The 17,335-nt window shown below is 44.2% G+C and overlaps 1 protein-coding gene across 1 annotated transcript; it reads right to left on the reverse strand.

The window, feature by feature from the left end:
• Nucleotides 1–883: 883 nt before the first annotated feature.
• Nucleotides 884–5,685, reverse strand: arsia (arylsulfatase family, member Ia). The gene is made up of 2 exons (XM_055926628.1): nt 4,723–5,685; nt 884–2,700 (listed from the first exon to the last, which is right to left on the reverse strand). Exons 1-2 carry the CDS (start codon nt 5,034–5,036, stop codon nt 1,305–1,307), a joined length of 1,710 nt encoding a protein of 569 aa, XP_055782603.1. The 5' UTR covers nt 5,037–5,685; the 3' UTR covers nt 884–1,304.
• Between the last annotated feature and the right edge of the window lie 11,650 nt (nt 5,686–17,335).

The raw sequence follows: 17,335 nt of genomic DNA on the forward strand, positions 1-17,335 counted from the left end.
AATAATAATCTGTCTGTAAACAATTTTTTTTTAAATTACTTGTGTCATGCACAAAGTAGATGTCCTAACCGACTTGCCAAAACTATAGTTTGCTAACAAGAAATTTGTGGAGTGGTTGAAAAAAAAGTTTTAATGACTCCAACCTAAGTGTATGTAAACTTCCGGCTTCAACTGTATGTGTGTTTCCTGTCCTCTCTGAGGTCACCAAATGAAACACACTCGTGGTCCACGGACCATTCCTACCTTCTCACAAGTGGCCATTTTGTTTCAAATTCCCATTTTGGGGATTTAGGAGTTCACCACGTGAAATCCTTTGTTCTCTCTGTGTCTCTCTTTCTGCATGGCCAGGGAGAGAGAGTCTCAGCCAGGAATTTGCGACCTGAGATAACAGAACCCGGGTGTAGGAGAGAGTGGGAAGCCATGATCTATACCAGAAAGGGCCACGTCGGAGCTGGAAACTGCGGCTTAAACGCCCATCCCCCATCCACAATGGCCTAGCAAGCCACAAACCTACTAAAAGGTACTAGGTGCTAACATTTCCCCTAGTATATGGTATAGTTTCCACATTTCACCAGATCCAACCGTAATCTGGTACCTTCAGAATCGGCACCTCCTGCCATTTCCATAAGACTCGGTATAGGTTAGAGTTGGTTCTCTTTACTTCTAATCGACTGGAATTTGTTAAAAGAGAAGTGAGTGAAGAGGCTAGAGGTTCTAGTATGCTGGCATAAAAACTGAGCTTTTCCTAACTTCCATCAGAGGGCAATGTTACCTCAATCATCACATTGATGTGTCCAGTATACAAAGTGTAATGTGATGATATGGGGCATTGGTCTGACCTACTGGATCAACCTCAGAAAAGGCATTTGAAGAAGAGTGGAAATCTTGAACTTTTTCATATTTATTCATATTCAAATGAGTCACTCAAGAGATTCTCCAACAGAAACAGATAATTATACAGTATCTCTGACATACCCCATTCAAACATGGGTTATCTTGAATATCAACAACTATCCTGCAGTATAGTGGACAATAGATAAATCATCCATAAGTCTATTTGATGCTGATTCTAATTTTATCAGCAGAAAACATACAGCAACAGCAAGAGCTACTGTCACAGGTGTGTGTAATTGGACTCAACACAAAATTCCATAGTCAACCTTATTCTGATCTCAAATCATATAGCCCCTGTTTACAAAAGAAGACTTACAGAAACATACAGCTTGTGGAGTGTAAACAAGTAATTGCTTTAAAAGTCTGGTTCCACATAATCTCTATAGGGAGGCTTAAGACTAAAGCAGCTCCTATATCCGGTTGGACATGATTCTAGTGTTAAGTCTCCTGAAGAAGGATTTGGTTTTGGACAGCTTGTACTTTTTCCCGTCCTTGGCCTTTTTGTGGTAAACCCCGTTCCAGTGGTCCTCCTCCTCGTCCCCCACCCACGGTCCCCACGCACCCTCGTTCAGGTCTGGGTCGCCCCTGGGGTCCTCAGAGGGGTACCGCACCGGGACAGAAGTCCGGTTGTAGAACACCAACCGCGCCAGGAGCTCTTTGACCACGTCCGGTCGCTGCTCGGCCAGGTCATAGCGTTCGTACGGGTCTCCGCTGATGTTAAAGAGCCATACTGACTTCTGAGGTTCCAGGTGGCGTTCCAGGTTCCACCAGCTGCCGGGAAAGCCGGGGAGCATCGGGGGCGGGGTCCAGTCTCCGTATCCGGGGTCTCCGGTCAGGAGCTTCCAGTCGCCTGCACGGATGGAGGCCTGGATGGCTGTGTTCCAGATGCCATAGCCACTCTGCAGGGAGCCGCTCCGGGCCGGGTTGTAGAGAGGGTCGATGTTATGGAGGATCTCCAGTCGGGGGGACTCCTTCTCCTCACTGATGACCCCCCACATGTCATACCCATCTAGCCCCTCGGTCTGTGACGCGTTTCCCCCAGCCAACCCAACCAGCGTGGGGTACCAGTCGGTGATGTGCACCAGGGCCTTGCTCACCCTCCTCTTACGCCTCAGCAGGGGGCTGTGGACAAAGCCCAGCCCCCTCACGCCCCCCTCCCAGTAGGTGCCCTTACGCCCCCTCAGAGGCCAGTTGCTACCCCCGGAGAAGGGCTGGCCTCCGTTGTCAGTGGAGAATATGATGACACTGTTCTGGTAGTAGCCATACTTACGAAGGGCATAGGTCACATTCCTCACCGCTTCATCTACAGCCGACACCATGGCTGCATATTTCCTCCTGGCCACGTTGCCCAGGCCGCGGTATGGATAGATGTATTCCCGCGGGGACTGGAGAGGTGTGTGCACCGCCTGGAAGGAGAGGTATATAAACAGAGGCTGTGCCTGAGGGTCGTGGGCAGCTAAGATCTTCCTCACCCTCTGGGTATACAGATGAGTGGAGTACTTCCCCCCCTGACCCCATGCCACTGTCTCCCCCTCGTGGAGGTCAAAACCACACATCCCTGGGCCGTCACATGACTTGTAGGTGTAGTAATCCACGCTGCCTGTCAAAGAACCGAAGTAGGAGTCAAAGCCTCGGCGGGTGGGCAGGCACTCCTTCTTGTAAAAGCCCAGGTGCCACTTGCCTACCATATGGGTGGAGTAGCCAGCCTCCTGCAGTCTCTGGGGAAGGGTGACCTGGTCAAAGGGAAGGCAGTTGGGCTGACGGGGTCGGATGATGGAGTGCTGCAGGCCAGTGTGGATCTGGTACCTGGGCAGAGGGATACAAAGGCATAAAATGTCTGATCCCTCAAGTAATTGACTAACAATGAAAGTAGCCTAATACCCTTAATACACCACTCGCGTCGCGTGCATGAGCGTTGCAAAATAAATGTAGAAATCTATGTTATTCAATTATTGCACCCACACGGCTCGCGCGCGTCAATGAGCATCTGCGTTGCCAAGGGCTAAAATTGAAGTCAGTTCTATTTGTGATGCAGATCGCGCTGCAAGTCCTGCCTCTCCCATCTCCTCACTGGTTTATAGAAGCAGGTACCAACGTGCCATCTCCTCATTGGTTATACCCACGTGGATGACTGAAAGACGAACGAGGTCGATGGCGGTAATGCACCTAATTTATGAAAGTTGCCAATCTTAATATAAAGTCCAGAAAAGAAAAAGCGTGGAAGGAGGAGATATGACTAGAAACGATTCGGTTGACCGTTTTATGTGTGGATTAATTGTCAGAGTAGAGGACCTTGTGCATTTCAGGTAAAATAACAACTCAATGTTTATATCCCAGGACAAATTAGCTAGCAACAGCAAGCTAGCTAAATAGGACAAATTACCTAGCAAGTGCAAGCTAGCAAACTAATTTCCAAAAATGTTTAAAGCTTTTCGACCTGCCCCCAAATTAATGTAATTGGTTCAGAGTTTGTTTTGATATTTTAACCTGCGTGTCGTGATCGTGTTTGGTGTGGGGGTACAAAATACATTTGTGCATGATGGCGCACGTGCGCAGCCGGTTTGGGTTCCTTGTAATCAATGTATCAACTATGAATAATCAAAAAGTAGAAAAACAGACAGATATATGGATCAACCAACACTGAATTTTAGGATCCAGTGGCGTCATTAGGCCTGGAATTCTGGGGCTTCAGCCCTGGATGTTTTTGGTCCAGCCCTGAATCTTTTGGTGGTCAAAAAATATAAAACAAAATATATTGCTCAGTTGTGCACCGGGGTCTCCCACTCCTCTTTCTATTCTGGTTAGAGCCAGTTTGCGCTGTTCTGTGAAAAGAATAGTATACAGCGTTGTACAAGATCTTCAGTTTCTTGGCAATTTCTCGCATGGAATAGCCTTCATTTCTCAGAACAAGAATAGACTGACGAGTTTCAGAAGAAATTTCCTTGTTTCTGACCATTTTTAGCCTGTAATCAAACCCACAAATGCTGATGATCCAGATACTCAACTAGTCTGAAGAAGGACAGTTTTATTGCTTCTTTAATCAGCACAAAAGTTTTCAACTGTGCTAACATAATTGCAAAAGGGTTTTCTAATGACCAATTAGCCTTTTAAAATGATAAACTTGAATTAGCTAACACAACGTGCCATTGGAACACAGGAGTGGTGGTTGCTGATAATGGTTCTCTGTACGCCTATGTAGATATTCCATAAAAAATCGTCCATTTCCAGCTACAATAGTCATTTACAACATTAACAATGTCTACACTGTATTTCTGATCAATTTGATGTTATTTTAATGGACAAAAAAATTGCTTTTCTTTCAAAAACAAGAACATTTCTAAGTGACCCCAAACTTTTGAACGGTAGTGTATGTGTTCCAGAGTAGAGAGTGTTCCAGAGTAGAGAGACCCAGCGTAGCTACTGCAATTGAGTACTGGCAGTGTCTGCTGTGGCAGGTGGGAAGGTGTAATCTATCTGAAAAATATATAATCTCTCAATGTTCATGTCAAAGTGCACCAAATTCATGAATTTAGTTAAAATTCCTTGTTTTTTGTCCGGACCCCCTTACTAGCTTTGGGCTAAGCCACCAAATGTCTTCAAATCCTTTAAAACGTCCCTGACAGGATCCATCTATTACTATTGAGGATACTCGGTATTGGTTACTCCATATTACTCCAACTATAAGGAAAGGATCTTACAGATAAAATACAACAACGCTTAGAAAAAAAGACAAAGAGAAAAACATGTCTGAATAGATCATTAATTATTTGGCTACAATAAAACAACTCTCTAGGCTACTTCAGATCTGGTGATAAAATATGCACTTACCTGCCGGTGATCAGCTGACTGCGAGATGGCGTGCATATGGGCTGTATGTAATAGTTCTCCAGCTTCACTCCATCCGCGGCCAGTTTATCCAGCGTCGGAGTCTGGATGTCGGAGCCGTGGTAACCGATATCGTTGAATCCCTGGTCGTCCGTCATGATGAAGATAATGTGAGGGGGATGCGGTACCGGCGACCGGTCTCGAAAGTTCGGAACTGACTCGTTCTCCACCTGGTTCGGTCTCATAAAGTCCCACGACAGGTAGCCGAGACTGAGCAAACTGACCACGGAGAATCCGGTTAGAGCTGACACTGCCATGGTAACTGCGCGCCTTTAAACGTTTAGGAAATCTATAAGTGAAAATATATACCTAGTTCGTTGTATAACGTTGTCATAAACGAGAAAACCATGTTAAAACGATAGGTACAGTATCACTCTAGCAAAAGTCGACTACACTTTATAGCGTGCACCTACCGAACAGGTTTGATCTCTCCTCGCGCTATGATGATGATGCCCACGAACCTTGTGCGTAATGATCAGAGATATATATACTACCTACATACCTTTTGCTGACGTGTCTTAAAATGTTGTTTAATTAAGACTCCTTAAAAAACATTCCTCTTTCCCCAGTGGTAGTATTAACCCCACCCGAATGAGTTTGCCCTGGCTCATTAAAATAACCCACTAATCACAGTCCAACACGACATCTTTTGGATGTATTTTTTGGGTAATTTTTTGTTTATTTCAAACGTCCACGGACGTAGATTTTTTGTTTAACAGGTGTGGAACGGCTTTGATTTGGCCCAAACATAGATGTCTATCTTTGGTTCAGATTTGGTCCGGTCCAAACTGGCCTTGATTTGGCCCAAACATAAGAAGCCTATGTTTGGTTCAGCTTTGGTCGGTCTAGACCAGCCTTGATTTGGTCCAAACATAGAAGTCTATGACTGGTCTGGACCAAAACAATTTTTTTGACATTTTTCAATAAATGTGATTTTTTTTTAGCTACTTTTTAAGTTAATACCTGCAGTCAACTTGTGCTATACATTAGGAGATAAAGCAGATTGTAGGCTCAGCTGTAATTTATGTGCTCTTTGTTACCTGGAGTTGCATGGCAAATGGTAAAGGAAGACAAGGAATGGACGAAGGACAATGCCCAAGGACTAGTCAGCCCTTCCCAATCTGAGGGGCCAAAATGTACAGTATTCAGAGGACTGACTATTCAATGTGATAGATACCAAACACAGATACTATAGTATTATCCTATCTGAAAGTTCTTCACTGAGGATAACTCTGATGCTATCTATATGGATGTATTATCTCAGTGGTAACTTGTATCTGTACAGGGTGTACTCTGAATTACCCTATGCAAAAAAGTTTTATGGTCTTCTTAGGAATTCTGTCTCATTCACATTGGTCCCAACCCCCACACAAGCCTTTACATGCTATGACCCCCTTTGGAGATTTGGCCTTGGTGGTCAGGTTACACTGTAAACTTGGTATTGTTTGATTGGTCAAGGGTGGTTGGTTTTAGGTTATGCCTTCAGATGTTCTAAATGGAATTAAATGGCTTTGTTCTTTCTCTGATCCTGTATCCAGTCCATGGAGGAAGGTTGTATGATCAATTCTCATTTCCAAGGCATCTGGCTTCGTATGTATCTCTTTGTTCGTGCTTTGTCTTCTAAGTTAACCTTAGGATCTACACTGAACAAATATATAAATGCAACATGCAACAATTTCAAAGATTTTACTGAGTTACAGTTCATATAAGGAAATCAGTCAATTCATTAGGCCCTAATCTATGGATTTCACATGACTGGTGATACAGATATGCTTCTGTTGGTCACATATACCTTTAAAAAATGTGTGGCAGAGATCAGAAAACCAGTCAGAGTCTGTTGTGACCAATATTTGCATTAAGCAGCGCAACACATCTCCTTCTCATAAAGTTGACCAGGCTGTTGATTGTGGCCTGTGGAATGTTGTCCCACTCCACTACAATGGTTGTGCGGAGTTGCTGGATATTGGCAGGAACTGGAACACGCTGTCGTACACGTCGATCCCGAGCATCCCAAACATGCTCTATGGGTGACGTGTCTGGTGAGTATGCAGGTCATAGAAGAACTGAGAGATTTTCAGCTGCCAGGAATTGTGTACAGATCCTTGCGACATGGGGCGATGCATTATCATGCTGAAACATGAGGTGATGGCAGTGGATGAATGGCACGACAATGGGCCTCGGGATCTCGTCACGGAATCTCTGTGCATTCAAATTGCCATCGATAAAATGCAATTGTGTTCGTTGTCCATAGCTTATGATTGATTGGTCTGCTGTTGTGAGGCCGGTTGGACGTTCTGCCAAATTTTCTAAAACGATGTTGGAGGTGGCTTATGGTAGAGAAATTAACATAAAATTCTCGGCCATTAGAATGTCACATGCGCCGAAAAACAGGTGTAGACTTCACCGTAAAATGCTTACTTACAAGCCCTTTTCCAACAATGCTAAGTTTAAAAAGTAAGAAAATTAAAACAAATAAACAAAGAAATAGTAACACATTAAAGTAACAATAACGAGACTATTTACAAGGAGTACTGTTTACTGAGTCAATGTGCAGGGGTAAGAGGTAGTTGAGGTAATATACTGCATGTACATGTACTGTATGTAAGGGTAAAAGTGACTAGGCTATCAGGATATAAACAGAGTAGCAGTAGGTAATGTGAAACGTGTGTGCGTACGTGTGTGTGTGGCGTCAATGTGCATGTGTGTGTGCGTTTTTTGTGTGTGAGCCTATGTAGTGTGTGTGTATATGTGTGTGTTGGGAGTGTCAGTGTAGTATATGTGTGTGTGTGTGTGGGTAGAGTCCAGTGAGTGTGCATAGAGCCGGTGTAAAAGAGTCTGTGCAAATAAAAAGGGGCCAACGCAAATAGTCAGGGTGGCCATTTGATTAACTGTTCAGCATTCTTATGGCTTGGGGGTAGAAGCTGTTCAGGAGCCTTTCGGTCCTAAACTTGGCGCTCCGGTACAGCTTGCGGTGCGGTAGCAGAGAGAACAGTCTATGACTAGGGTGGCTGGAGTCTTTGACAATTTTTAGGGCCTTCCTCTGACACCGCCTGGTATATACAGTAGGTCCTGGATAGCAGGGAGCTCTGCCCGAGTGGTGTCCTGGGCCGTACACACTACTCTCTGTATCGCCTTACAGTCGAATGCCAAGCGGTTGCCATACCAAACGGTGATGCAGCCAGTCAAGATGCTCTTATTTTTATTTAACCAGGCAAGTCAGTTAAGAACAAATTCTTATTTGCAATGACGGCTTACCCCGGCCAAACCCTAACCCGGACGACGCTGGGCCAATTATGCGTCGCCCTATGGGACTCCCAATCACGGCCGGTTGTGATACAGCCTGGAATCAAACCAGGGTTTGTAGTGACACCTCGAGCACTGAGATGCAGTGTCTTAGACCACTGCGCCACTTGGGAGCCCACTCGTTTTCCTGTTGGAAGGTGAACCTTCACCCCAGTCTGAGGTCCTGCGCTCTCTGGAGCAGGTTTTCATCAAGAATATTTCCCTCGGTCCTGATGAGTCTCCAAGTCCCTGCCGCTGAAAAACATCCCCACACCATGATACTGCCACCCCCATGCTTCACTGTAGGGATGGTGCCAAGTTTCCTCCAGACGTGACTCTTGGCATTCAGGCCAAAGAGTTCAATCTTGGTTTCATCAGACCAGAGAATCTTCTTTCTCAAGGTCTGAGAATCCTTTAGGTGCTTTTTGGTAAACTCCAAGCAGGCTGTCTTGTGCCTTTTACTGAGGAGTAGTTTCCATTTCGCCACTCTACCATAAAATCCTGATTGGTGGAGTGCTGCAGAGATGGTTGTCCTTCTGGAAGGTACTCCCATCTCCACAGAGGAACTCTGGAGCTATGTCAGAGTGTCCATTGGGTTCTTGGTCACCTCCCTGACCAAGGCCATTCTCCCTCGATTGCTCAGTTTGGACGGGCAGCCAGCTCTAGGAAGAGTCTTTGTGGTTCCAAACTTCTTCCATTTAAGAATGATGATGCCGTTGTGTTCTTGGGGACATTCAATGCTGCAGACATTTTTTGGTACCCTTCCCCAGATCTGTGCCTTGCCACAATCCTGTCTCGGAGCTCTACGGACAACTCCTTCGACCTCATAGTTTGGTTTTTGCTCTGACATGCACTGTCAACTTTGGGACCTTTATATAGACAGGTGTGTGCCTCTCCAAATCATGTCCAATCAATTGAATTTACCACAGGTGGACTCCAATCAAGTTGTATAAACATCTCAAGGATGATCAATGGAAACAGGATGCACCTGAGGTCCATTTTGAATATGATAGCAAAGGGTCTGAACACTTATGTAAATAAAGTATTTCTGTTTTGTTTTTTTATTATAAATTTGCAAACATTCTAAAAACCTGTTTTTGCTTTGTCATTATGGGATATTGTGTGTAGATTGATGAGGATTTACATTTTTAAATCCATTTTAGAACAAGGCTGTAACGTTACAAAATGCAGAAAAAGTCAAGGGGTCTGAATACTTTCCGAATGCACTGTAATTCTGTTGTAATTCATGTGTATGAATTCATGTAAAAAATGAAGTCTAATATTTTCTCTGAATTATAGACACAGTCTAAGAAGCCCAAACACTAGGAAAACATGATATGGGCCCGGGGGGTTCTTGGGAAGCTGTGACTAGGCTGGGGCCCCTAAACCCACGACACAATCACAGACAGTGTTTCCCACTCAGCTCCGCTCACAGACCCTCTTTCATTATCCCTGCTATTTTACGAGGGCTGCAGAGCTGGGGGAGAAAGAGCAAGACTCACAGGTCCAGAGTACATACAGCCGACCTGATAACATCTCCTACCAGGCTTCTGAAAGAGCCACTTACAAATCACAGACACCCACCCTGCATGAAAACTTGTAAACTGGAGTTCTGCTTTGTGGTCACTTCACCAGTTCTATAAGTTTGAAGGGGATTTTACAGAGTTCCATTCACTGAGAGAGCAACTGTTGTGCTGCTCACAGACTAACGGGTATAGTAGACACCGACAGAGGGTTAGATGGGTGAAAAGGTTAGTTTAATTGTAAGCTCTTTCATATATTGTGATTTGTGGTCCAATCACTTTTTCAAATCAGACTAAGGCCCACAAATGCACAGCAGAACCTGAAATGATAACAGGTCAAAGAGGTCAACATATTTAAGAAAATCAAAACCTATTTTTGAGTTTGGCAGTGTAGATGTTGATAGTGGTTTAAAGAGAGAAATGTGGGCACGTTGGCCAATGGTTAGCCCAGGGGACGTGTAAGACCGCCTTAAAGGGAATGAAATTGAAGCAGGGGAAGTTTACTTAGGCAGAAAATACATTTTACTCTGCAGTCAGGGCTGGCCTGGTCTGAGGGTGAGTTTAAGGCAGGTCAAAGCAGAAAAGAGAGAGAGAGAAAAAAGAAGAGAGGTGTACCTGAGGTGTACGCTTCCTTGTTTATTTATGTATAACTTTCCTAGAGGGACTGGGAGAGGCTTGGAATGCTTGGTAAAGAGGGTCATCTTAGCGAAACGCAGCAAAACCAAAGACCTGCTACCCAATCAGAATCTATACAGGCATCAGGGGCACGAGAGAGAACATTGACACATAGTACATTTCACCCTTTAAATGACAATGTACATTTTGCTGTAACTGAAAGTGAAAGAGTAGGCTCATAAATAGAACAATACAGAAAGAGAGACAGATAAATGGAGAAAGTGTTTGTCTCTGTGGGATCACTGTGGAGTGTTTGAAGATGTGGGGGTCACACTTTAATACAGCAACACAGACCTCTATTTCCTGTGTTTGAGGGGTGCAAAATCCACTTGTTACTGAAATCTTGCTGGATTGATTACTTACATTTTGTTCTGGTGACCCTTTACCACTCTTGTGCTGTGTTTTAATGGTAGAGGTTCTTACACGTCCCCTGGGCTAACCATTGGCTGACGTGCCCACATTTCTCTCTTCAAACATCTACATTGCCAAACTCCAAAATATTTTTTTCTTAAAAAAAGGTTGAACTCTTTGAACTGTTATCACTTCAGGTTCTGCTGTGCATTTGTGGGCCATAGTCTGATTGGAACAAGTGATTGGACCACATATCACGATATACTGTATGATAGAGTTTACAATAGCTTACAGTCAAACGAACCTTTTCACACATCTAACTCTCCGTCAGAACAGCCTCAATTCGTCGGTGAATGGACTCTTACAAGGTGTCGAAAGCGTTCCACGGGGTTGCTGGCCCATGTTGACTCCAATGCTTCCCACGGTTGTGTCAAGTTGGCTGGATGTCCTTTGGGTGGTGGACCATTCTTGACACACATGGGAAACTGTTGTGTGCCTGGCACCTACTACCATACACCGTTCAAAGCCCCTAAATATTTTGTCTTGCCCATTCATGGCACACATTTACAATCCATGTCTCAGTTGTCTCAAGGCTTAAAAATCCTTATTTAACCAGTCTCCTCCCCTTCATCTACGCTGATTGAAGTGGATTTAACAAATGACATCAATACGGGATCACAGCTTTCACCTTGATTCTCCTGGTGAGTCTATGTCATGGAAAGAGCAGGTGTTCATAATGTTTTTTTTACTCAGTGTATATGCAAATGAGGAACATACATTTTTTTTTTTTATCACAAAGTATTTTTTTTAAAATACCTGATATAGTAAAAAAAAAACGTATGTATGAGAGCATAAGAAAGAAAAATGGAATTGTACAATAAATTGAATGCCTGAATTCCCACCAAAATACCTGAACTCCATTCATTATTGGTCCGTGCAATGTTTTATGTGCTATTATTCAGTCAATATCTGATGGATTAAATTATCTTCATCCATTGTACAACTGTTGCATTTATTAGAATTGCTTTCAAACATTTTAACAATTTCGATGACCGTTCCTACTGTAATATGCCAGGGAAATTATCCGCTCCACATGCTGGAACAATATCCCATCAACACGCACACACGCACACACACACACACTGAGCGAGCTGTGGAATGCTCTGAGGGTAAACATCAACATCACCAGAATCAACATTAGTCCTCAAACCCCCCAACCCCACCCAAAGACAACTGAGGCCCAAAGAGCCAGGGTGAGGATGAGGAGGAGATGTCAACCCTGACATCATGATGAAGGCTTATTCCATCACAGGCCTTTAAAAAACATCTAACTGCCAACAATAATTCCACTGATAATTCTACCATATTAGTCAAAACGAAGAGTTACTATGTTTGAGGACATTATGACAGATACCTTACAATGCACCCGAAAACAACTTTACTCGACCCCAGACACTTGAGTAAATAGAGTATCTGGTTTCTGAGAGGTATTTTTGTGTGTTTGTTTGCTATATTTTCATCCTGTCAAACTGTGTTCTTACACAATATCGAAATATAAGAGACAAATTTAGAGGTTCATAAATAATACTTGCAAACAACAGGCAAGTAGGCTACCCCACATATAGCATGCTATAGGCTACCACATATAGCATGATTCATGTAAGTAGCTAGGTCTCCATCCAATTGACGACTTTCATGTGATTATTCAAAAATCTGCATAAAGAAAATATGCACATTTTCCCAGCAGTGGTGTGTTTCCACCAAACTTGTAACATCTGCTTCCAACTCACAACCTCAAACACGTAGATCCCCTGAACACAGCTCACTCTCCAGATCCCAATCACCTGAATTCTATTCACCTGTTCACACACCTGTATGTCATTATCACACACTATTTTAGTTCAGTTCTTTGCACCCCATCACTATGAGGTATTGTTTGATGTTTTGAGACACACATCTTTCTGAGCGCTGGGTTTCCTGTGGTGTACGCCTCCTGTGTATGATAGTTTTTGTCTATTCCCTGCCTGTACTTTAGCCTAAGGAATTTCCTGTTGTCTACCTATTGCCTGATCTCCTGGACTATGTTACTAGCCTTTTCCCTGCCTGTACTGTTGTCCTTTTGGACCCCCTGTTTATGACCACCTGCCTGCCCCTGGACCCAGCTACCTGCCGCCTCCTGTGGTCCTTTGCAATAAACACCTGCTGCGCCCTGCGCTTGAAACCAACTCTCTGTCTCCCCTCGTGTTCATTACAAAACTGACTTGTTGCGGATAAAAAAGCAGTGCATATTGACGTAGTGCACATAAAAAGGTACTTTTCCCGCTTAAGTTATCTAAAGTTAAATGTGCTCCCATCACATTTTCAACTCTACCGATGGTTTCGTCACAATATGTTGCATTAAATAGATAATGTATCTACTCTGGTCTTGGTACGAGTGCTCTAGCCAATGGCTTGCAGATACAGTGTGGGTATGCTAGCCTACATTATGAGATTATTCTTTTATTTGTCAAACGACAGCCAAGCATTGATCATAATGTCACCAGAATAAGACCCTCAATATTTATTGGAAAGGAGCATCAAGCTCATCACTGCGCACTTTCATCACCCTGTGACGTTCATCATCATTTATTTAATCTGTAGCCTAATAAACTGCATGCTTTCCGGATCCCACCATGTCCAACAAACAAATTGTTGACATTTATGCGTCAGGTAATTCATCAGCATGAAACCGTTGGATGGAAACCTTGTCAGTGGTGGTCATGTGAGAGGTATCTTTCCAGGATAAAAATGACGTCAGATTGTTTTCATTTACTAGTCTGGTTGAACAGGTGATTCAGTAGAAGATTAGCTATATGGATAAAGCATATCACATTCTCAGACACTGAATGGATGGAACCACCCAATGACCCTATTGTACTGGCCGATCCGGAGGTCAAGACGACGACCCAGATATCACATCCTCACGTATCTTACAATCATAATCTGCTAAACCTGCTTAATTGCTTACACATAACTTAAAAAGTATACAAGTGTTTTTCCATGACAATGTGACCCTGTGACACTCGTGACAATTCAACCATCTAATTTGCTCTTTTAGCCATGCCTTTTAGCCGCCATGCTATTGTCCTGTGCTCTTTAGCCGCCATGCTATTGTCCTGTGCTCTTTAGCCACCATGCTTTTAGCCACAGTTAGCCACTTCTAGGGATATTATACCATCCTTTTTAGCCCCAAGGGCTATTAGCTTTTGCATTTTTACATGACTACCTGTGCCCCGAAAGCTTTGTATTAAAACTTTTACTTCAACTGGATTGTGGAAGTCAAGTCTCCTCTTTAACCTTTACGAAGTCAACTTGCTACTGCAAATTACCATCTACAGTGCATTCGGTAAGTATTCTGACCCCTTGACTTTTTCCACATGGTGTTACAGCCTTATTCTAAAATTGATTAAATATATTTTTATCCTCACTAATCTACCCATCTAATTTTTGCAAATGTATAAAAAATACAAAACTGAAATAAGTATTTAGTTTACGTAAGTATTCAGACCCTTTACTGTGTACTTTGTTGAAGCACCTTTGGCAGTGATTACAGCCTTTGAGTCTTCTTGGGTATGACGCTACAAGCTTGGCACACCTGTATTTGGGCAGCTCTGTCAGGTTGGATGGGGAGCGTCGCTTCACAGCTATTTTCAGGTCTCTCTAGAGATCGGGTTCAAGTCCGTGCTCATTCAGAGACTTGTCCCGAAGCCACTCCTGCGTTGTCTAGGCTGTGTGCTTAGGGTTGTTGTCCTGTTGGAAGGTGAACCTTCGCCCCAGTCTGAGGTCCTGAGCACACTGGAGAAGGTTTTCATCAAGGATTTCTCTGTACTTTGCTCCGTTCATCTTTCCCTCAATCCTAAATAGTGATGCACCGATATAAAATTTTGGGCCAAAACCGATATCCAATATTTTCCTTGCCCCCAAAAAATTATACCAATACGATAACGGATTATTATTATTTTTTTGCGGCCATTTAAGCATTCTAGTACAGTTAAATAGTTAACACACACACGTGGACGCAGCGGTCTAAGGCACAGCATCTCATTGCAGGAGGTGTCACTACAGTCCCTGGTTCGAATCAAGGCTGTATCACATCCGGCCGTGATTGGGAGTCCAATAGGGCGGCGCACAATTGACCCAGCGTAATTTGTATTTATTTATTTCACCTTTATTTAACCAGGTAGGCTAGTTGAGAAAAAGTTCTCATTTGCAACTGCGACCTGGCCAAGATAAAGCAAAGCAGTTCGACACATACAACAACACAGAGTTAAACATGGAATAAACAAACATACAATCAATAATACAGTACAAAAATCTATAAACAGCATGTGCAAATTAGGTAGGATAAGAGAGGTAAGGCAGTAAATAGGCCATGGTGGCGAAGTAATAATAATATACCAATTAAACACTGGAATGGTAGGGTGTGCAGACAATTAATGTGCAAGTAGAGATACTGGGGTGCAAAGGAGCAATATAAATAAATAAATACAGTATGGGAATGAGGTAGATTGGATGGACTATTTACAGATGAGCTATGTACAGGTGCAGTGATCTGTGAGCTGCTCTGACAGCTGGTGCTTAAAGCTAGTGAGGAGGTAAGAGTCTCCAGCTTCAGAGATTTTGCAGTTCGTTCCAGTCATTGGCAGCAGAGAACTGGAAGGAGAGGCGGCCAAAGGAAGAATTGGCTTTGGGGGTGACCAGTGAGATATACCTGCTGGAGCGCGTGCTACGCGTAGGTGCTGCTATGGTGACCAGTGAGCTGAGATAAGGCGGGGCGTTACCTAGCAGAAGCTTGTTGATGACCTGGAGCCAGTGGGTTTGGCGACGAGTATGAAGCGAGGGCCAGCCAACGAGAGCATACAGGTCGCAGTGGTGGGTAGTATATGGGGCTTTGGTGACAAAACGGATGGCACCGTGATAGACTGCATCTAATTTGTTGAGTAGAGTCTTGGAGGCTATTTTGTAAATGATATCGCCGAAGTCAAGGATCGGTAGGATGGTTAGTTTTATGAGGGTATGTTTGGCAGCATGAGTGAAGGATGCTTTGTTGCGAAATAGGAAGTCGATTCTAGATTTAATTTTGGATTGGAGATTATTTATGTGAGTCTGGAAGGAGAGTTTACAGTCTAACCAGACACCTAGATATTTGTAGTTGTCCACGTATTCTAAGTCAGAATCGTCCAGAGTAGTGATGCTGGACAGGCGGGCAGGTGCGGGCAGCGAATGGTTGAAGAGCATGCATTTAGTTTTTCTTTCCTTTAAGAGCAGTTGGAGGCCACAGAAGGAGAGTTGTATGGCATTGAAGCTCATCTGGAGGTTAGTTAACACAGTGTCCAAAGAAGGGCCAGAAGTATACAGAATGGTGTCGTCTGTGTAGAGGTGGATCAAAGAATCACCAGCAGCGAGAGCGACATCATTGATGTATACAGAGAAGAGAGTCGGCCCGAGAATTGAACCCTGTGGCACCCCCATAGAGACTGCCAGAGGTCCAGACAACAGGCCCTCCGATTTGACATGCTGAACTCTATCGGAGAAGTTGTTGGGGAACCAAGCGAGGCAATCATTTGAGAAACCAAGGCTGTTGAGCACCTGGGGAGTAGGAGTGGAGTTAGGCACTGCAGGTCCTGGATTAACCTCTACATCACCAGAGGAACAGAGGAGAAGTAGGATAAGGGTACGGCTAAAGGCTAAAAGAACTGGCCGTCTAGCACGTTCGGAACAGAGAGTAAAAGGAGCAGGTTTCTGGGCACGATAGTATAGATTCAAGGCATAATGTACAGACAAAGGTATGGTAGGAAGAGAGTACATTGGAGGTAAACCTAGGCATTGAGTAATGATGAGAGAGATATAGTCTCTAGAGACGTTTAAACAAGGTGATGTCATCGCATATGTGGGAGGTGGAACAACATGGTTGGTTAAGGCATATTGAGCAGGGCTAGAGGCTCTACAGTGAAATAAGACAGTAATAACTAACCAGGACAGTAATGGACAAGGCATATTGATATTAGGGAGAGGCATGCGCAGCCAAGTGAATTGTATGGGTCCAGTGAGTGGTTGGGTTGGCTGGGGACACGGCGATTCAGACAGTTAGCAGGCCGGGGCTAGCAAGCTAGCAGTTAGCAGGCTGGGGCTAGCAAGTTAGCAGAAGGGCCTTAGAGGGACGTCGCGATGGGGGAAAGTCTGTTTTTGCCTCCTCGTGCGGTGACGTCGATAGACCAGTCGTGGAATTAGAAGGGTTCCAAGTAGCAGAGGGGTCCATGTCCAATTGGTAAAATGGGTATAGTGGTCCAAGAACCTGGCCGATGGATCAGCTAACAGTCCAATATGCTCTAGATAGCTAGCAGGCCGCGGTTAGCAGAATGGGCCTTCAGGAGCCGTTGCGCCTGAGGGGCCTGTTGGAATCCTCGGGCAGATTATATCGGTATTCCAGTCATGAAGTATCGGCGGGGTTCCGTGCCCCGTACCGGCAGTAGAAGGGGTCCGGATATTGTAGCCGAGAAGTGGGCTTCAGGAGTAGCCCAGGAGCCCTCGCCGGGAGATGGGCATAGCATAGGCTAGCTCCAGGCTAATTGGTGCTTGCTCTGGGACGGAAACGTTTGCCAGGAGTAGTCGAACCCAGGTTGCAGTTAGCTAGCTGCGATGGTCCAGATGTAAAGGTTCAGAGTTTGCGGTAGGAATCCGGTGAT

This window comes from Salvelinus fontinalis, chromosome 6, assembly GCF_029448725.1.
Source record: "Salvelinus fontinalis isolate EN_2023a chromosome 6, ASM2944872v1, whole genome shotgun sequence".
NCBI classification, from domain to species: domain Eukaryota; kingdom Metazoa; phylum Chordata; class Actinopteri; order Salmoniformes; family Salmonidae; genus Salvelinus; species Salvelinus fontinalis.

Coding starts and splice junctions, on each gene's coding strand:
- arsia (XM_055926628.1), bottom strand. CDS start 5,036: ATGGCAGTGTCAGCTCTAACCGGATTCTCCGTGGTCAGTTTGCTCAGT. Junction 2,701..4,722: donor AGTCAGCTGATCACCGGCAG/GTAAGTGCATAT, acceptor CCCTCTGCCCAG/GTACCAGATCCACACTGGCC.